The sequence below is a fragment of the Haliotis rubra genome, unplaced genomic scaffold (assembly GCF_003918875.1).
Source record: "Haliotis rubra isolate DU_JTF1 unplaced genomic scaffold, ASM391887v1 Scf459, whole genome shotgun sequence".
Taxonomy (NCBI): domain Eukaryota; kingdom Metazoa; phylum Mollusca; class Gastropoda; order Lepetellida; family Haliotidae; genus Haliotis; species Haliotis rubra.
Window position 1 is genome coordinate 498,281 of NW_025767145.1, and position 23,149 is coordinate 521,429.

At 40.3% G+C, this 23,149-nt stretch overlaps 1 protein-coding gene across 1 annotated transcript; it reads left to right on the forward strand.

The window, feature by feature from the left end:
- Positions 1 to 340: 340 nt before the first annotated feature.
- On the forward strand, positions 341 to 14,209 carry LOC124290153 (phosphoenolpyruvate carboxykinase, cytosolic [GTP]-like). Its single transcript, XM_046726846.1, is given in 12 exon segments — positions 341 to 436; positions 6,310 to 6,570; positions 7,433 to 7,617; positions 8,455 to 8,535; positions 8,538 to 8,657; positions 9,183 to 9,370; positions 10,225 to 10,247; positions 10,249 to 10,439; positions 10,677 to 10,884; positions 11,349 to 11,452; positions 11,946 to 12,041; positions 12,613 to 14,209. Coding segments are annotated over 12 exon segments (1,938 nt in total). The 5' UTR covers positions 341 to 410; the 3' UTR covers positions 13,068 to 14,209.
- The last annotated feature ends 8,940 nt before the right edge of the window (positions 14,210 to 23,149 follow it).

A 23,149-nucleotide genomic window follows, 5' to 3' on the forward strand; every position in this document is an offset into this window, starting at 1 on the left:
AAGCTCAAACAAAACGTTAAAAGCTTAGCGATGGAAAGTTGCCCGTTTCTTTGTTTACACGATCAGCTGACTACAAGACGTGAGTCGGTGCGTGTGGATTTTGTTCAGCCAATGAAAACCCAGTATTCAGACACACCTCCTCCTAGCCTCGCAACTCACATATATCAATTTGCTTTAACATATAGTTCTTGGTTAAATGGTTTCATGGGATTGAAATGTGAAACATAACCCATTTAAAAAAACTATTATCACTACATTGTATAATATGACGTGCAACTAGTTCATTGCAGTATGTTATCAGTCGTATGATAACCTACTTTAGCGGAAAGATTTCACATGTCATATCCCTACGCAGTTACTAAAATTAACAGTTGTCACCGGACTGTCGATGGGTCAACACTGTCGTCATAATGGTCGGTCTGTTCAAGCTTATCAGGTGACAAATTAACTTTCTGTTTTCACTTGCTGTTGTAAATTTCTAAACTGTAATCTAACCACTTATCTCAAATCGTAAGTTTTTTTCGACTCTATTTCAATTTGGGTGCCGTTCTTGACGAAGAATTGTTGAACCGGTGGTTGATTGAGTGAGACATTTGAGCCACGTGTTTGTCAGAATCGATTTCTTAACAATGGTCGACTAAGTTACTTTTCAGCCCACCTGAGTCTATGCGAGAGCTCCACGCCTACACATCGACTGTAGTATATACACACGATATATGAAAGATCAGCAATGCTCGGATGAAATCAATTAGTTTGTGTGACGAGTGTAAATAGTGAAAACGAAAAATTACAAAAGTACCTCTGAAAATGTGGTCACGCATCATTGCATGACGCCAAAGATGCCTACTGTACTTTTCTCTATTCATCTCACAAAGAAACTGCATTTCATTGGTTAAGATCCATTGTGGACACGCTCTGTAAACTCTCAAATGCTCTGTAATGCTCTGTAAACTCTCAAATGCTTTTTACAATTTGCAAAGAAGTCTATCGTTGTTATAGATACTACCAGTTCGTTCATTGCTTTAAATGTTATGCAACAGTAATTCTTCATTTGAATGTATGTTTTCATTAATTCGGAAAAAATACGATCGTTTCTGCCACTTCTTTGGTGGTTTGGCAGTGGTTACATGACCATCCCTGATTTAATCCATATATAGCTAATATATGTTCTTAATTAATGAAAATAAAATTTAATAATATTAATTCTTAATGGCTGGAACTATCAGCAGTCTTACCTTCAAAGAAATACCATTGTGAAATAGGATGTGATAATTATTTTTAACAGGAATGTTTTTCTACTTAAAGTACACTGTAATTTAATGAAACATTGTCATTGTTAAAATATATATCTTTTAAAAACAGTGGTTTGATTTTATAAAGGATAATGAAGATTTATGACATTTTGCATGTTAAACAGAAAGTATTTATAACCTTTTCATTGGTATCATCTATAACTTTCATCAGTACAGGATGAAAATGTTGAAATGTATAATCTGATATATTTTCCTCCAGTGTGGTGGGTGTATCTAATGACATTGAGGAAGAAGTCAAATGCAAAATGTCACAGCGCATGACCTGTGCAATAAGCGATAACAGCATCTTTCAACAAGCTCAGGCCTGATTACATGTACAGATGACAGCTGTTTCCAGGGGGCTCTCTACAAGGGCGTTCAAACAAACGTAAAGCTTACCAATGCTTTAAGCAAACAGGTCCCACCTAACCCCAATATAGAAATCCCGCAAGCTGAAGAGAACTCACTTTGGGGGAAATACTCTGTCCTAAATATATGCCAAGGAGGTAACATCTACATTTGTATAAAATATACGAAAATCTTTATACCTGTCAAGTACGTCAATGGAATTTTATTTTACAAGTAACCCAAGCCAATTTTGTGTGTATTTCAATTATTTGGAGCACCAATATGCAATGCTGCAAAAAAAAAAATACTTCAAGGTTACATTAGGTTAAATTGCCCCTACAACCTCAAGTTCCTCAGCTATATTTCATGCAAAAAATATGTTATAGTTTTTATTAACGAGACGATTTAATATAAATTTTTTAATGAACTTTCAAGTTCATTTATTGTGGTTTCATAAAAGTAATGTTACATAAAAGTTTTTTTCTGCCACCTAAAATGCTCCAATTTGAATGGAGAAATCTCTCATTTAACAGCATGAGCAAGCCAAAAGTTCAGGAAGTCAAGACAAAAATAATTCGTCCACTCGTGCCTTATCTTTCAGCAGGTCTCAATGTTGAGTCTAGCTATACAAGCACATGTTTATCTGGTGGGAATACACGCCAGTGGGAAAGTTCTAATATAGATGGGTTTTTCCATAAAATTTAAACATGTCCGATTAATGACATGGGTACAATGTATGGAGCCCATTTCTGGAATATTGCCAAAAGTCGCATAAAACCATACGCACTACTAGACAAGACTAACAGGCTTTTGGCCAGTAGCCTTTTGCTACTGCCCAGACTCAGCTGTGCTAGAAACCAAAAAAGTCATTGAGATACCCTTGCATTCTGCTATCGTATTATTATTATTACTTTTATCCAGGTACCTGAGAATATTAAATGTTAACATTTGTGGCATTCACAGAAACGTTTGATCTGTATGCCAAAATTGCCTCATTGGTCTGGTTCCAAGTATGTTTCAACATGGCAGACCAGCTGGCTATCAAATAAAAAATATTGACTGTTCACTCATATTTTTTATGTGTAAAGGATGCTAGGATGTATATGGTTGAGGTTGATAGCAGATTTTTTCGTAAATATTCATATTGAAGTGGAATTAATTTCATGAAACTCTACAGGTTATTTTCATTCATTCGCTTCCATTGTTCAACCCTCTCCCATTTTCAGGGCAGTGGCATAGCCAAGTGGTTAAAGCATTTGCTTGTCACGCCAAAGACCTGGGTCCGATTCTCCACATGGGTACAATGTGTGAAGCCCGTTTCTGGTGTCCCCTATCTAATATTGCTGGAAGATTGCTAAAAGTAGCATAAAACTAAGCTGACTCACTCACTCTCCCGTTATCTTGCATCTGCATCTGAATATAGGCTTAAGTTTAAAGAAAGGTCTGAATCATTTGAGTTGCAAACCTGAAATGTCATCAAGAACTTTAGATGCTGACAAGACATGCTCAACAATGTAGTTATTTCGATCAAAGTCCAGTCAGGTATTTTTCCTTAGTGGTGACCTATATCTCGTGAGAAATCAGCTGATTCTAAAAGTAGATCAAGTGTGGTCGAGCCTTGTGATAGCACCGGGTTGTGTTGACATAGTACCTAGCTGATGTAATATAACCTGGTTAAGATGTCATACCAGTTTGATTGGTAGTGAAGTAACCACAGGTTATCCATAGTCCAATAGGAAAACTCAGGTGTTCTTTGACTTTGAATAGTATACACGACAGTTTCAAGACTAACCTCAACATGCTTAATGAAAGTGTTAATGCTTACTTTAAGCTCAGTGTTTGTGTTGAATGTGTTTTACATTTATTACACTCTCAGTGCTGTAGATTGTAACCAGTTGGATTGGTAGTGGAGTAACCAGTGTTGCACTGTATACCAGTATATTGCAATATGCCTTCATAATGGAATGGTTTTTTTCTCAGAACTGGTATATTGGGTATTAAAAATAAATGTTTTGTGGGGTGAGGTGAAATTGGGTTTTACGTCGTGCTTGAGAATATTTCGCTCATATGACGACGTGCATGCGTGTGTATGTGCGGCTGCTTGTATTAGCCCAGACTTAAGCTGGTTTTATAGTGCTAGCCCACTGAGATACCATGCCGCAGTGAAGCATGAATACCCCACTCAGACACATTATACTGACTCCGAGCCGACCAGTCCTTGTTGTACCCATTAATGCAGAGCGCCAGGCAGGGACCAACAAGTACCATATTTAACGTCTTTTGGTATGACGCGGTCGGGAGTCGAACCCGCGACCTTCCACTCTCCGGGCGGACGCTCTAACCACTACACCACGGAGGCTGTATAAATGTTTTGTGATTATCTCTATTGTTTAAGTTAAAATGTAGAGACTTTCACTCACAGCTAAGTTTTCCATTGTAGTTTACTGACAAAACAGCAAACTATGCATACATTATATCAAATATAAATATAAATAAGTTTTCTGAATCACAACCATGACACATATTTTTGGGCTTTAGTATGTATAAAGTAGGCTCTGTATATATAATCAATGTCACTCACTGTCAAACACTGAAGTACCCGGTATATCGCAATACATATCAAAAGACGGGTATGGGAATTGCAATTTATTATCCAAAATTGTGTTTCACTGGAAATACTGCTTGTGTGAGATCAAATGATATCTCTGAGGATATACCGTTTTGACAGTAGATTTTTTACAATACCCTGACATCATCAGTTACATGACTCACAATGCTATGATGTCACAATTATATGACATCGCTGTAAGTCTAATGGTGGTACCGTGCTCAGAGATGTACATTTTTCATTGAAAACTAATAAAGAGTGATTTTTTATGATAAATAGAACCTCACCCTTGTGTTTTCTGATATCAAATATATCAACGCTCATTCATAAAAGTAAAAGTATCCTTGGCAAGCCTTGGATATTTATAAGTTTATCAAGTCGTGTTGATTGGTAGTGAAATATCAACGAGTTACCCATAGTCAAATAGGCAAATCAGATGTTCTTTGAGTAGTATTCACAGCAGTTTGAAGAATAACCTCAACATGCTTAATGAAAGTGTTACTGCTTGAGTGTTTGTGTTTAATTTCTTTTACATTTTTGTACTGAAGGAATAATATTCATGTTCATGCTTTGAAGATTTTATGTAATATCATTCATGTGATGATGTTATAATTTGGTTCGAAGCACGTCAATGGATTTTTTGTTTGTGCGAAGTGTATATAAAGATAATAGGATGTTCATAGGAAATTGCCAGCCATCATTGTCAATTACCTGATCACAAAGTATTGTAAATTGCATGTAGAGGCTGTTTATGCTTCAATTAGTACCATCTCATTCAGAACTGTTGTCATAGGATTATTTCAAACATGCTAAACACGATTGACTGTTGTCTGATGGTTGTCATGGCAACCATCACCTGAAATAGATCGGCAAGTGACACTTACCCGGTAGGTGTTGATGGACTCATTTCGCAGACTGGATATGTAAACGTCCAGTTGATTTCTGGTTTAGAAAAGGGCAAGTGGTCAGTATCAGGATCCGATGGTCCAAAATAAGTGAACTGTGGTTCATCAAACATACATACATGACATACAGACAGACAGACAGACAGACAGACAGACAGAGCACACACACACACGCACGCACACACACGCACACACACACACAAACATACATACAATAGGCTTGGCTAAACAGATGTGTTTTCAGTCAAGTTTTGGAGAGTGAGGGTTCTTGGGTGGCCCGTGTGTTGAGTAATTTGCAGAATATTCCTTCTGGGAATGTGTCATGGGACCCACATTCTCTTCCCACAGAGGTTACTCCTGTCATATCTTCCTACGTAACCTCTGTTCTAATACGGTCCTTTCATGGTGTGAGCGTTCAAGACTCGTGATTGGAGACAATCAGATTTAGTTGTGCAATCAGCGACGTTGTTTCAAAAGTGATCATTCGCAAGGCCTCGGTAATTTCCGTATGCTTCGAGAAAACTAAACTTCTTCCCCTGCGCGATGCGCAAACATTTCATCTAGACAGAACTCAGTCATGTTATGACGGATCAGTGGCGTCTCCATCGCCCTCGTTGACAACGGACAAGCTAGCCATTAAACGTCTCGTGTGTAACATCAACCCAAGTCCCCGGCAGATGGGGGATATTTGTGGCCCCACATTTGCTTGTGTTAGTCAAGTTGAATCTAAGTCGATGTAACAGGTGTTCTGATTGGATGGAAAGAAGGGAGATAATTCGTGTTGCGATCTTTTGCCGCTAGGGGATTTTACGAGAACCTGGAAATATGGCCGTATTAGAACAGAGGTTACGTCGGAAGATATGACAGGAGTAACCTCTGTGGGAAGAGAATGTGGGACCCATGGAGATCTGGGTTAAAAATGATCTTCAGTAACCCATGTTTGTCGTAAGAGGCGACTAACAGGATCAGGTGGTCCGACTTGCTGACTTGGTTGACACATGTCATTGTAACCCAATTATGTACATTGATACTCATGCTGTTTAGCTTTTTTTCTCAAATTTTGACTTCAGAATGTTTGTAAATGGATAAAGCACTTAATGTACTTAATGCATGTTTGTCATACGCCAGAATACTAACTCTCGCTCACTTTCAACAGATTCAGTTCATGTGCACTGAGGAAGTCGCCCTCCATCAAGAACAGGGCCATATTTGATGCCCCCCGGCGCAGCTTCCAGGTGATCTATGGCGATCTGGAACACCTCCCCAACCGAGTCCGCAACTACGTCGAGGAGAACGCCCGACTCTGCCAGCCCGACACTCTGCACATCTGTGATGGTTCCGATCGGGAGAGTGAGCTTCTTACTTACATGCTGCAGAAAGATGGCATCCTCAAAAGCCTACCGAAATATGACAACTGGTAGGTCGCATATTGATTAGCTCTGCACACATTCTTGAGTCAGTGAGAATGTGATGGGTTGTCAGGAAAAATCAGGACAGGATCACCCTAAAATATCAGTTTCATGGGGAAGGTTATATAAACTAGTAGACACTTTTGAGATTGGGCTCATGGAAAAATGAACAATTTATAATAGAATATAAAGTATTTTTGCATTTTTCCTATCAACATTGTCTGGTATGGTCGTGAAAAATGTATCAAAGAACCTGAAGGGTCATCCCAAAATATGACATGCATTAGGGAAGGTCATTTTTTTCAGTGCACTGATACATAAGCTCCTGAACTCATCCTCTAAATTATTTTTTTTACAATCATCTGCATTTCCTGTACCAAAAGGGGTTAACGGCGCCATGGTTCTTTCTGTTTCTGTTTCTGGGTTTGTCAACATCAATCCAATGCTTTTCGGTTTCACCAAAGAAGTAAACGTCTCCGACGGCTTCACTTTAGGCTTTCCACCCTCGTCAATATGGCACGCATTTGTGATGATCAGGGTTAGAGTTTGTCTTCAGCAACCCCTGTTTGTCGTAAAAGGCAACTAACCAGATCTGGTGGCCAGACTCACTGTCTTGGATGACACATGTCATCATGTTCCAGTTGCATAGATCATTGCTCATGCTGTTGATCACTGGATTGTCTGTTCCAGACTTGATTATATACAGACCGCCGCCATATAGCTGGAATACTGCTGAGTGCAACATTAAGCAACAAACACACATTTATGTTGCACCATCGTATAACCGAAGTACTTTCATAGTAGCACTGACCAGGCTCAACCAGACATACAAACACTGTCAGGTAGTAACAGGAATTACGTTGGTTACAGTTGGTTGGCAAGGACGGATCCAGCAGATGTCGCTAGAGTTGAGAAGTTGACCTACATATCTACGGATGAACAACGGGATACGGTGCCAAGTACCAAGTATGGTGCCAAGAGCCAGCTGGGGAACTGGATGGCGCCGGAGGACATGGACAATGAGCTCAACATGAGGTTCCCTGACTGCATGAAAGGTAGGTGAATGATAGAACCTGCCAAAATATAACTTGGCCTTGGGTATAATTGCAGTGGGGTAGCCTAGTGGTTAAAAGATTCGCTCATCATGCCAATATTCCCAGCATGGGAACAATGTGTGAAGCCCATTTCTGGTGTCAACCACCGTGATATTGCTGGAATATAGCTAAAAAGCGACATAAGACCCGATCTTTTAGATCTTGCGCCTGATGTGCTAGAATAAGAGGCTTGATGGTGTATGATGCAGCAGTTCTATGCAGAGTTGCTTCCCTTGGACAAGACAGAAACTTATCCTTATGGGTTCTAATCCCCGGTTCTCACCAGTCAACATTTCTTCTAAGTCAGCACTTTGCACATTCATCGTGGACAAGTCTGATGAATTATTGAAGAGTACCTTTAATCTTTTGGGAATATCTGAATATATTGATATTTCTTCTTTGCCAATCAAAGTTACTATGGTCGCTCAGTATTCTTCTGTTGGAATTTGATATGGAGGAATGTTTATAAAATTATATGGACGAGGTAACCTGATGAATCCTAATGAAAAGAAGTTAAAGAACGCTTCAACTTTATTTGAAAAGTGTATATTCAGAACTGTTTGGTCATTGTTAATGTTGTTATAAGACAGTCGATGATTCTAATATATTGGGGGTGGTTGGGTAGCATAGTGGTAAAAGAGTTCTCTCATCAAGCTGAAGACCAGGGTTTGATTCCCCACATTGGTACAATGCTTGAAACCCATTTCTAGCGTAATTTATGATAATGTTGGAATATTGGCAAAAGCGGCACCAAACCGTACTTACTCTCTCACTGTACTGTGTTACTGTTGTTCCCAGGGCGCACCATGTATGTGATTCCGTTCAGCATGGGTCCCATCGGTTCCCCAATGTCCAAGATCGGCGTCCAGCTGACTGACTCAGCTACGTGGTAGCCAGCATGAGAATCATGACCAGAATGGGTTCCAAAGTACTCAGTGCCCTGAATGATGAAGACTTTGTCAAGTGTCTACACTCCGTGGGACGACCTCTGCCCTTGACAAGTAAGTACCTGTTAAGATAGTTTAATGCTAGAAATATTATCTGAAACATTAATAAACACAGCTTACATTAAAACTTTACTATTTATTGGAAACAGAAAGAATCTAGAAAGAACACTACAGAATAAGGTTTATCCAAATCACCAAATGCAGCAATCAATCCAAGGAGTTTTCCTTGGGAGAAAGACGATATCAATTTGCGAAGGGATATTTCACATTTTACATTCAACTTGACAGCTTGTCTTCTATTCAAGTTTTATTTTTGTGAACCGATCAAATGACTATTGATGAAAAATGTTCTTTTACAAGTTCCTTTTTACAAATTTTTCTTACTTTCACAAATGAACGTGATGCTATTGTACAATTCAACCCTTTTGCTACACTGTCCTAAGTCAATGTTACGGTATGGGAGTCACAATCACATTAGCGCTAAAGATCGTTGTGTACAATGGCACACAAATCCAAAGCTAAGATACTTCTTACTTTAGATATGTGTCAAATATTTTATTCCTTAACTTATCTTTGCAGAACCTCTCCAAAACAACTGGCCATGTGACCCCAAAAGGACCTTGGTGGCCCACATCCCAGAAAGGAATGAGATCGCGTCGTTCGGCAGTGGGTATGGAGGAAACTCACTCCTTGGCAAGAAATGCTTTGCTCTGCGTCTTGGTTCCATTCTGGCCAAGAGAGAGGGCTGGCTTGCAGAACACATGCTGGTAGGTGGATGTCCTTGTGTTACAGGCTGGTCAGTGATTGTACAGGGGTGGGTCAGCGACTTTCGTCTATCCTGTGGACAATCCCCATTTGTTGTATTCTTTCTTCATGGCCAAACCAAATATATATAGCATCTTTTCATGACTCCAACCCTACCACTACCACCACTCTTATAATGTGACATTTCCAATTTTACTTACAAAATGATTAGACGAAAATAGAACAGTGTCAATATTCCACCCAATGTGCATTTCTTTATCTTCCTCACACACACTCACTCACTCACTCACTCACTCACTCACTCACTCACTCACTCACTCACTCACTCACTCACTCACTCACTCACACACTCACTTCTCACTCACTCAATCACAACACTCACAGAGTTGTGTGACCTCAAATGTATCTGTTCGGTTTGTGAGAAATCTGAACCTCAGCCCTAAAATACTGCAGTTTAAACAAACACAAAAGGGCCCAAACTTTAATTGATTCAAACCGTAGTTCATTATATGCATTTTGAATCAGATATGGAGGAAATGGTTTTGGGAAAAAACCCAATTATATCCGTCCCTTTGTTTTAAGCTGGTTCGTTATAAACATCGTTTACTGTAGCTTCTGTTTTTTAGTTTCTTAGTTTGCCAACAACATGGGTCTTGCCAGAAAGTTGGGCGTTTTTCAGACATGGCAATCCTCACACACAAGGCTTGACATGTGATGTAACTGAAATACTGTTGAGAGCATTGATAAGCCAGACACACCCACCCACTGACTGACGACATTACCAAACAATTTGAGGACATTCCATTTTAACCCCCAGTGTGTTTACCTTGCTGACTGTAGGTGTTTGTTTGGTCAGATCCTGGGCATTGAGAACGAGAAGGGGGGAGAAGAAGTACATGGCGGCTGCATTCCCCAGCGCTTGCGGCAAGACCAACCTTGCCATGATGACCCCTTCGTTGCCTGGCTACAAGGTCACCTGTGTTGGGGACGACATCGCATGGATGAAGTTCGACAACAATGGCAAGCTCAGAGCCATTAACCCGGAAGCTGGATTCTTCGGGGTTGCACCAGGTGGGCATCTTTGTCACTTTTTGATAAAAATGATTTGCAGTTTCAGAGTAATACGAAAGATTGTTTTTTAATGTCTAATTCTGCGTAAAGGTAAATATGAAATAACCATTCATATAAGTGCATCTGTGCATTTGCTTGATGTGTAAAAGAATTCTGCACCGAAATTTTGACAGTTTTTTTGGAAATGCACTTTCTTGGCTGTTTATCCATGTATCTAATATGTTTCTCCCTCATCAGGTACCTCCATGAAAACCAATCCAAATGCCATGAAGACAATCAAGTCCAACACAGTATTCACTAACGTGGCGGAGACACGTGATGGAGGGTTCTTCTGGGAAGGCTTGGAGGATGAGATGACTGATGATATCAAAGTAGAGTCGTGGCTGGGAGACAAAGACTGGAAGAAGGAGGATAGCGGCAAGCCAGCAGCTCACCCCAACTCCAGGTAAAGATGTTACTGCATTCCTCCTCAGACTGTCCAGTAGACTGTTGACCCTGACTCTCATTCCAAGGGGATTCTAGGTTAGTCTTGACCCCAACTTTGGCATGTGTTAGGGGATTTCTTGTAGCGGTCACAGGTAGTCAGACTCGTCCGTTGTCCGATAATTTAAAGGTCACTGTGATAGTGTGAATGTTACTGACTGTGGCTTAAGAGAATCTAGTGACCCTTGTCTGACACCTGTGTCTCTCTTTCCTGGCCTTGACCTTCAGCAGATTCCAATTTAAAAAGGGCCCACAAAAACCTATACTTTAGAAGCATAAAATCTCAGGACATACTGCATGGTTTGGTTGATGACATCATGCTTGTAATATCAATCTCTGGACTCAATTATATACATGCTACCATCATATAGCTGAGTGCACTGACCTTGACCTTGTTTATTGACCTGTATGATTTGCATATTGCAGGTTCTGTGCCCCCGCCTCACAGTGCCCGATCATGGACCCTGCCTGGGAGAGCCCTGAGGGTGTGCCCATAGAGGCCATCATCTTCGGGGGCAGGAGACCAGAAGGTAAGAACCTTTGTGGTTGATTATCAGATCCTATAATCATAAATATTAACATTTCTAATGATAAAACCCATGAAGATCAGGGAATATTGGTCTTCAGCAACCCGTGCTTGTAATAGGCAACTAACTGGATCGGGTGGTCAGGCTCGCTGACTTGGTTGACACATGTCATTATACTCCATTTGCGTAGATCAGACGCTCATGCTCTCGATCACTGGATTGTCAGGTCCAGGCTCGATTATTACCTGGCATTGTCATATAGCTCGAATATTGCTGAGAACAACAAATAAACATAATTATAAACTTATGTCTGACTGAGTTTAGTTTTACGCCGCTTTTAGCAATATTCCAGCAATATCACGGCGGTATATACTTATGTGATGAACCATGATAATAGTGATATTCTTGTTTCACAGTATTTGCTTTTCAGTCAGTAGGTCTGTTCACTCAAAAGTGATAATCTTTCATTATGTTCAACATTTTCTTTTGTCTACAGGAGTTCCGCTGGTCTATGAGTCTTTCAACTGGCAACATGGTGTCTTCCTTGGTGCTGCCATGAGATCTGAATCCACAGCCGCCGCAGAACACAAATGTAAGCGAGTTAATAAGGTGTTTCGATCAGTTGTATAAGGTACCACAATCAGCTTGAACCAGAAGGCAAAACGTCTAATCATATGTCCACTGATTGCATAAACCACTTGTATCAGCACCGACATGGTCACAAGCTTCATCCATGCAGTGTCATCACCCTGAAGGTGACTTTGTACCCTGATGACGAACAGATCTTCATAGCAAGAGGCAGTTGTAGCCTATAGTGGTTCAAGCGTTCACTTGTCATTAAGAAGACTGGGTTCGATTCCCTACATGGGTACAATGTGTGAAGCCCATTTCTGGTGTCCCAAGCCGTGATATTGCTGGAATATTGTTAAAAGTGGCATAAAGTGAAACTCACTCACTTTTCCTAGCGGGCCACTGTAGAATCAATCCTGCATCACTTCAAGCTTTTCATCCCGTATTAAGCTGACGTGACAGAAATACTGTTCAAGCAACGTTATTGTTTTTTTAGGGTATTTTTATGTCCTTGCAACAGTTTCATGATAAAATTTCCAAAATTGCATGTCAGGACTATTTCAAAATCCTAATTCATTTGTTTTATTTTGCAGCCAAACAAATTATGCACGATCCCTTTGCCATGCGTCCATTCTTCGGGTACAACTTTGGGGATTATCTGAAACATTGGCTGAGTTTCCAGGAGCGCCAGGGAGCACTACCCAAGATCTTTCATGTTAACTGGTTCCGCAAGGGCAACAACGGACAATTCCTGTGGCCAGGTTTTGGCGAGAATGCCCGTGTGTTGGACTGGATCTTCCGTCGTGTGGACGGAGAGGACATTGCAAATGAATCCGCCATTGGTTACATTCCCAAATCGGACTCTTTAAACCTCAGTGGTCTTGAAAAGCCTGTAGATCTTCAGGAATTGTTCCGCCTACCTGCTGAATTTTGGCAGAAGGAGGTCAACGCCATCTACAAGTATTTTGACGAGCAGGTAAACGGAGACCTGCCTCCTGCAATAATGGAAGAACTGAAGTCCCTCGAGAAGCGAGTTTCTCGCCTGTGATACCATCATCCTCATGAACCCACCTCCTGGACCTGCAGCGACCATTTCACAGACTCACTGCATCACTTCACTATCAATGAGCATCGTTTACAGAACATCACCTGTTGCTCAAAACTTGACATTTCCAGTATGTGTGGAACAATGAGTCATTTGAAAGCACTTTATCATTAGAGAAATACATTGTATTATAGTGGAACTGCATTTTACGTCTAGTCCTAACAGAAATATAGTGATAGATGATGCTGTTGCAATATGTTCAACTTGGTAGGACACGAATAGATTTTGGGGCATGATAGCTGCCGTATTCGTAGTTAGAATAATTATGGTCATTTTGCATATCGTGTCATGATGTTCAATATATTTGATGATGACTACAAATATTGACTGATGGTCTGTGCACATATGTCTGCTATGTAGACGTCCATTTTATCAGAGTAAGATTTTGAAACATTACTTATTTTAGTGCCCATGTTTTATCAAACTTTCACTTATATTAGATATAATGGTTTATCATTGCTCTGTTCAATTAAATATCAATACATTCCATGCTTTTATTTCATCCACATTCAGAATATTTTAACATGTTTGAGATACTAGTATTTCTGACCTGAAAACTATAAGGCCACGGTATATTTATTAACTACAAGAACTGATTCACCTCTTGGAAACGGTTCCTTGTCATTTTGGTTTCTATGACAACATTGCTAGAACTTACATAACAGAAAACTGAAATATTATGTTTTTCTGTTACGGATTTGGTTTATGTGTCTTGTCACCAACAGTGCCTGTGATAATATGCACATTGTATGTTCACTGACTAAGAAATGGCAGATTAATTTTAAGGACGTTCATTTAATCTAAGATTCAACTCTACATGAACTCACTTTTTAAGGTGACTTATTCTTTTGAGTGAATGGAATGTTTTATCAGTAAAGTATTAGACTAGAATTGTGTGATAATCTCTGTGAAAGGAGATGATGGCTGTGATTCTGTGAATGCATGTGTTCCTTCTCGTAACGTGTCAGTCTGCAAATGTGTTCGATTTCATATAAGTGTATTTTTATAACATGTTGATATTTTAACTGGGCGAATGTGGATCTATCCCCACAATGCAATGAGAATAAACTGAAGGGTTGTTTTAATGCGTGTTTGCAGTTTTTATTTTTAAAGAGACACTTTTTAGCACACATGGCTGACAGGCAAGACCAATTTAATGGTTTAATGCATTGTTTCAATTATATAACATGGGCGGATCCAGGATTTTTTTGATTTTTTTATTTTATTTTTATTTTTATCTATTTATTTATTTATTTATTTATTTATTTATTATTATTTTTTTTTTTTTTTTTTTTTTTGGGAACCCCTGACTCTATAACGCATAAAAAAATTTGCAATGTGGTCTTAAGTCATTTTCAGGGGGGTGGTTTGAAACCCCCCCCCCCCTTGGATCCGCCACTGATATATCAGTGAACTGAATCTTGCCTCTACTAGAACCTGTAGTTTACTGAGAAAGTGTAAACCCTCATAGAACATGTTACAATTAACCATTTTCCAGGTGGCATTGTGTATTCATAGCTTTCAGACTGGGAGCTATGCCAATTTACACTTGTCGGAGGGTACACAAAGTATGTGATCTAGACAATATGTGCCTGACTCTAAAAGTATTGTTTTGAATCCTGGACAGAACTCAACCCATCAAAAGTACATTAATATGTACTTTGCTTCATTTTCTAAACAGCATTGTGTATTCATGAATGATATAGTCTTGAAAAAGGAAAAATACTTTAAATTCACAGATTTATGAAGAGGAACTGTTTTGTTGTCTGGCAACAACTCGCTGGAATAAAATCGAGATGTAATTGTTAAAGTCAAAATATACTGAGAGAAACAAATAAGGGAACACAGGAAAATTCAAGCGTTCCTTTAATATTTTCCAGTTTTCATCACCAGCTTGGAATAGCACTGTGGGAGGAAGTCTGAGAATAAATAAAGGAACACTGCCATGAAGTGGTGTTCCCTTATTTGTTTCCCTCAGTATATATTTTGTGTTCAGGATTCTGGATACTCCTAATCATAAGTCCATTTATATGGTTTATTTTCCATGATTAATATTTCAAAAGAAATTATGCATAATCTGCAAATGTTTCAGATAAACTATGGCCAATGATGTATACTGAACTACAAAAGAAATGTCTCACCGATAACAGTTTCTTAAAGCACACACTTTAATTCACTCTAATTAACAATCAAAACGGAGGATTGAGTTCAAACTTGACAATTATGGATAACACATTTTGGGGAATCGCATTTAGAGTTCACACAAACAAAATCACAAAAATGGTACCATTAAGATACCCCAAATTCAGTATTGTGTGTGGTGGCCACTATGTGCATCAATGAAAGTGTTGCATTGTCTGTACATGGAATGAATTAGCTTGTTGATGAAGGCCATAGGCACTTGGGTCCATACTCTGTGAAATGCCTGTTCGAGTCCAGCAGCAGTTGTCGGCCTTGGGTGGAGGTCATTCAGTCTTCTTTGAATCTCGTCCCAAAGGTGTTCTACTGGACCCAAATCAAGACTGAGTGCAGGTTCTTTTAGGGTTTGGATGCCATGTTGTCTTAGGAGGCACAATTTTACTCTGGTAGTGTCGGCGTGAGCGTTGTCTTGCTGGCAGATGTGACTTCTGTAGCGTCCAAAATGTGGTACAACGTGGGGTCTTACGACTTGATCAACATACCGAGCAGCTGTCAAGTCACTTCCTCATCGTGGACCGAGATTCTGGAACACCACGGTGCCATCTATTTGGTTCAGACCGGTTGCACCCCACACCATGATGCTTGGACCACCCCACGAGTCTCTTTCAACAATACACTAATTGGAAAACAGTGCCTTCGCCATACTCTCACTCTGCCATCGACTGTCGAAACACAATATCAGCTTTCATGAGAAAAGAGCAAAGTTCTCCATTGTCGATAACGCTAATTGCGATGCCGAGTTGCCCATTTCAGTCGGTTTTGGCAGTGATAGCGGCGAGGACAGGACTACAATATGGTCTGTGACAGCAGAGGTTTCTTCCGCACACACGTCGACGCACTGTATCGGCACTGATGGGTCTGTTGTGAGTCCTAATGGTCTGGCGTGCCGTTTCCGTCGCTCTGGGGCAGCGATCCTGCAGATGGTGGCGCACAATCTGTCGGTCTTGACGTTGTGATGTTACTGAAGGTCGCCCACTGCGTGGACGGTCTTGGATGCTATTAGTGACCCGATACCACTCCTGCAGTCGGTAGATGGTCCTAACATGAAATTAATGATTGGCGGTACCCTCGTGCAGTCTGGCCAACTTGCAATCGTCCCAAGACTTGGTTCCTCTGATCTCTCGTAACTTGTGCCATGGCGATTGTGTCAAAACAAAAATGATTTCAGGCGAGTTTAGGACTCGCTTTCATTGGTAGGGTTGTCACGATATGCACGTGCATTTTCATTTTCATGAATGTCATACGGAACCTTTTCCCACGTCTGGTCGATATGCTTTTTCATCAGAAAACACACTAATATTGGTAATGTCTGTCAATTTGGATTGAAAAACATTTTAACAAAACGATACAGTCATAATATAAACACCATTTTGTAAGAACAAAATCTTGCGTTCGGTTTTGAAAAGCAACGTTTCTTTTGTGGTTCAGTATATGTTTAGGCATGAAAGGCTGTGCACAGATTACTAGTATATTGGAACGTTTATGAGTACAATACAAAAGAATATATTAATCATGCCCGTATCGTCCTTACTGTAATCACTTTAAGCATTCTTAAAGTCCAAATTTAAATTCTGAGGAGGAACTATTTTCCTATACCGAAATAAAGGCAAATCGAAAGAAACTTTTACCCAAAACAGCATAAAAAGGGCATCTGCGAGTTCTAAAGTAGTTTGCTGCGTGCGTGTGTGCGTTCTCGCAAACGACTCTTTAATGTTAGAGGGGCGCCCATTTATGGTTTCCCCTGCCATGACATTGCTTGAATGTTGGTGAAGGCGGCGTGAAACCCAACACACTTGAATGTTTCACCTTCAAGTACCACGCCCCAGATGTTATGTATGCGTTTGATTGGAGTACGCTATCGCATACATGTGTACAACACATGGAAGAAAACGCCAAGCTGTCCTCTCACACACCGAGAATGTGCCAAATCAAGGGAGCGGTGGGGTAGCCTAGTGGTAAAAGCATTCGCTCGCCACAACGGAAACCCGGGTTTGATTCCCCACATGGGTGCAATGTGTTAAGCCAATTTCTGGTGTCCACCGCCGTGGTATTGCTGGAATATTACTAAACGCGGCGTAAAACCATACTCACTCAATAACATATAAGGGTGAGCAGTTACTTTTTATAAGACATACTAGTCATATAGCATTATATATAACAAAACCAAGCCATCCCCATTTTTAGTCCCAAAAGCTGTGCCCACGTAAGTTCCAACTTACTGTTAACCGCCTCCGTGGTGAAGTGGTTAGAGCGTCCGCCCGGAGAACGGAAGGTCGCGGGCTCGATCCCCGACTGCGTCATACCAAAAAGACGTTAAAATATGGTACTTGTTGGTCCCTGCCTGGCGCTCGGCATTAATGGGTACAACAAGGACTGGTCGGCTCGGAGTCAGTATAATGTGTCTGAGTGGGGTATTCATGCTTCACTGCGGCGTGGTATCTCAGTGGGCTAGCACTATAAAACCAACTTAAGTCTGGGCTAGTACAAGTAGCCGCACATATACATACACACGCATGCACGTCGTCATATGAGCGAAATATTCTCAAGCACGACTTTAAATCCAATTTCACCTCACCTCCAACTAACTGTTGTTAATATCTCTATTATTACCTACGAGGGCGAACATATCGGGTTCATTTTTTTCCATACGATGCCCTAGGGCAAAATATCACTTTGTCATGGTGACGTGACGTCATGAACAATGCTATGACGTCACGTTTCTTCTGTGACGTTGCGTTCTCCATGCGGCGACGGCGGGTAGCCAGCCTGTTTTTGAAAGTAGATTTGGTTTTATGTACCTTAATGTGACGACTTGGGTAATAAACAGAATATTATATTCGTGCCCATACCATACTATGCTTACGACACTAGTGCCTAAATATCGGTATATCCCTCCCACTAGCTCGGGAAATACCAACATGTATTACCCACGAGGTCAACGTATGGGTAGTTGCATACTAATCTCGTACGTCACACGAGTGTCGTATCGCGTTGACCTGTGTCGTAACGACTTGACCTCTCAATTAGGTCACATTCTGACGTAACTATTTTCTCATTCATAACAAACACGTGACTTTATTCATTCTACAACTTACATGCATTGTGGGCATGTGAACATTGCGAACGTTGCCGTGTCGCTGTTTAATTGTGAGTCGAACTGAGACATTATATCCGTCGAAAAACATTAAAGCAATGTTTTCACCAGTGATGTTAGCCGAATGAAGCAACTGGAAACCCAGAAACGAGGTGCTACGGATCAGTTTACTGTAGGAGGCTGTACGAGGCGATGACAACTGACATGAATCGTGACGTCGGTTACCAAGGCAGTGACGTCATTAGAGCGTGACGTCATGCAAATATGTTACAACACTACAAACTCTTCCGCAACCTCTTTATGAAACCGGTTTCGGTTTGAAACCAAAAACATAACAAAAATACGCTATTTTGTCAATTTAATGCATGTAAGACGTGGGTAATAAATAAAATACCACACTCGGTCTCATTACATACGAATTATACGAAACCCGTGACCTTCCTATGGTTTCAGATACCATAGGAAGGACACTCGTTTCGTATAATTCGTATGTAATGAGACCTCGTGTAGTATTCTCTATTTAGGCACTCGTGTCGTTAACATAGTATGATAGTATGACATGGGCACTCATATAATGCCCTCTATTTACAATATGCATGGATCAAAATCGGTTGGAGCTTGTGGTTTTCAGCAGCTTCTGGTCTATGTCTTGATAAGAAAACAAATTTTATATCATATTTATCATTGTTCTTAAGAAAATAAATCTTATTCCGACACCAGTCAGCGAGGCTGAATCAGCCGATACTATTTTTAGACATTTTGTGAATGTTGTGAGAATGCGTGCGCTGACGCAAGATCGTGGGGAACCCCCTCTGAGAAGAAAGTAGTCCCGGTCTAGAGTCGTTTATTCAGTTATAGAAATGTAGTTTTAAAGCTGCAATCTTGAAAAAAAATGAATTTATTGATTTAATTAATTGGTAATTTATGTATTTATACATGTACTATTTCTTTCATTTTCACGAGCATATAACGTCACTGTATGCATGAGCTCACAAATATGATATGGCCACATACGTATAGAATGTATTAATACACAGTGCATGAGTTACAATTGTCTGATTAGTAACTACGAGGTCGTATTAAAACGTTGCATGGTAACAATGTTGAAAAATGCTTCAAGCGTACACTGTATTTAACTATAGAGTGTTCTGAAGCAGACATATACCCAAAAGCACGCCGTCAAGGATACACACACTCGCAAAAAACGCAATTTTCAGGCTCATGTCACCTGAACTATCATTGACGTGATGATAATAAAGTTATTATCACAGTCGTGTAATAAAGTCGCTGATTCAACACGTGATATAATAATAGTGACGTCACTTCAGATGATTACGTCACAATATATTATTGATGACGTCACGTGGGCACAATGGGTATGAACAGTGAGTGAGTGAGTGAGTTTAGTGTTACGCCGCTCACAGCTATATTCCAGCTATATGGCGGCAGTCTGTTACTGAAGATCAATTCTAACCCGGATCTTGAGGGGTCTATTTGAACAGTGACGGGACCGGTGGTGTGGCAGGAGCGATGTGGTTGTGGTCATATCTATTTATTTGATTTATTTAGTATGCGCATGAAAACATGAAAAGATGTTGATGAGGTTGTTATAGTTTACATTTCCAGCTGTTTGTTATTTATTGGCGTGGTCGTATCCACCGCCAACCCCCCCACCCTCACCACTCCGAGGTGAAACACGGACACGGGAAACACAGACATGGGAAACACATAGGCATGGGAAACACATAGACATGGGAAACACGAACATGGGAACATAGGGGGAAACACATAGACATGGAAACACATAACATGGGAAACACATAAACATGTGGAAACACAAACATGGAAACACATAGACATGGGAAACACATAGACATGGGAAACACAAACATGGGAAACACATAAACATGGGAACACGCAGACACATAGACAAAACACAAACATGGAAACACATAGACATGGGAAACACATACATGGAAACATGGGAAACACAAACATGGGAAACACATAAACACATGGAAACACATAGACATGGGAAACACAAACATGGGAAACACATACACATGGGAAACACAAACATAGAAAACACATAGGGACATGGGAAACACAAACATGGGAAACACACAACATGGGAAACACAAACATGGAAAACACATAGACATGGGAAACACATAGACATGGGAAACACAAAAACACATGGGAAACACATAGACATGGGAAACACATAGACATGGGAAACACAAACATGGAAACACATAGACATGGGAAACACAAACATGGAAACATGACATGGGAAACACAAACATGGGAAACACATAGACATGGGAAACACAAACATGGAAAACACATGGGAAACACAGACATGGGAAACACAAACATGGAAACACATAGACATGGGAAACACAAACATGGAAAACACATAGACATGGGAAACACACATGGGAAACACAGAGACATGGGAAACACAAACATGGAAACACATAAACATGGGAAACACAAACATGGAAAACACAAACATTGGAAACACATAGACATGGGAAACACAAACATGGAAAACACATAAACATGGGAAACACATAGACATGGTAAACACAAACATGGAAACACATAGACATGGGAAACACACAGACATGGGAAACACAAACATGGGAAACACAAACATGGGAAACATGGGAAACAAACATGGGAAACACAAACATGGGAAACACAAACATGGAAACAAACACAACACATAGAAACACATAGACATGGGAAACACATAGACATGGGAAACACAAACATGGGAAACACACATGGGACATGGAAAACATAGACATGGGAAACACAGACATGGGAAACACAAACATGGGAAACACATGGACATGGGAAACACAAACATGGGAAACACATAGACATGGGAAACACATGGACATGGGAAACACACAGACATGGGAAACACACATGGAAACATGGGAAACACAAACATGGAAAACACATATGGGAAACACAAACATGGGAAACACATAGACATGGGAAACACATAGACATGGGAAACACAAACATGGGAAACATGGGAAACACATAGACATGGGAAACACATAGACATGGGAAACACAAACATGGAAAACACATGGACATGGGAAACACAAACATGGGAAACACAGACATGGGAAACACACATGGAACATGGGAAACACATAAACATGACATGAAACACACAACATGGGAAACACATAAACATGAGGCATGGGAAACACAAACATGGGAAACACAGAGGCATGGAGAATGGGAACATGGGAACACACAAACATGGAAAACACATAGACATGGGAAACACAAACATGGGAAACACATAGACATGGGAAACAAACATAGAAACATGGGAAACACATAGACATGGGAAACACAAACATGGAAACACATGGAAACATGGGAACACACAAACATGGGAAACATAGACATGGGAAACACAAACATGGGAAACACATGGGGAAACACATAAACATGGGAAACACATGGACATGGGAAACACATAACATGGAAAACACATAGACATGGGAAACACAAACATGGAAACACATAGACATGGGAAACACAAACATGGGAAACACATAGACATGGGAAACACAAACATGGGAAACACATGGGAAACACATGGGAAACACAAACATGGGAAACACATAGACATGGGAAACACAAACATGGGAAACACATAGACATGGGAAACACAAACATGGAAACACATAGACATGGGAAACACAATGAAACACACAAACATGGAAACACATAGACATGGGAAACACAAACATGGGAAACACATAGACATGGAAACACACACATGGGAAACACAAAACATGGAAACACAGACATGGGATGGAAACACGAAACACAAACATGGGAAACACATAGACATGGGAAACACAAGGACATGGGACACACATGGGGAACACATAGACATGGAAACACATAGACATGGGAAACACAAACATGGGAAACACATAGACATGGAAACACAAACATGGGAACACATAACATGGGAAAACACACATAGACATGGGAAACACAAACATGGAAATGGGACATAAACATGGGAAACACATGGAAACACATAGACATGGGAAACACAAACATGGGAAACACATATGGAAACATGGGAAACACAGACATGGGAAACACAAAACATGGGAAACACAGACATGGGAAACACAAGACATGGGAAACACAAACATGGAAACACATAACATGGGAAACACAAACATGGAAACACAAACACAGACATGGGAAACACAAACACATGGAAACACAGACATGGGAAACACAAACATGGAAACACATAACATGGGAAACACATAGACATGGGAAACACAAACATGGAAAACACATAAACATGGGAAACACAAACATGGAAACACAAACATGGGAAACACAGACATGGGAAACACAAACATGGAAACACAAACATGGGAAACACATACATGGGAAACACAAAGATTGGAAACACATAGACATGGGAAACATAAACATGGGAAACACACAAACATGGGAAACATAGACATGGGAAACACAAACATGGAAAACACAAACATTGGAAACACATAGACATGGGAAACACAAACATGGAAAACACATAAACATGGGAAACACAAAGACATGGTAAACACAAACATGGGAAACACAAGCATGGAAAACACAGACATGGGAAACACGAACATGGGAAACACATAGGCATGGAAAACACATAAACATGGGAAAC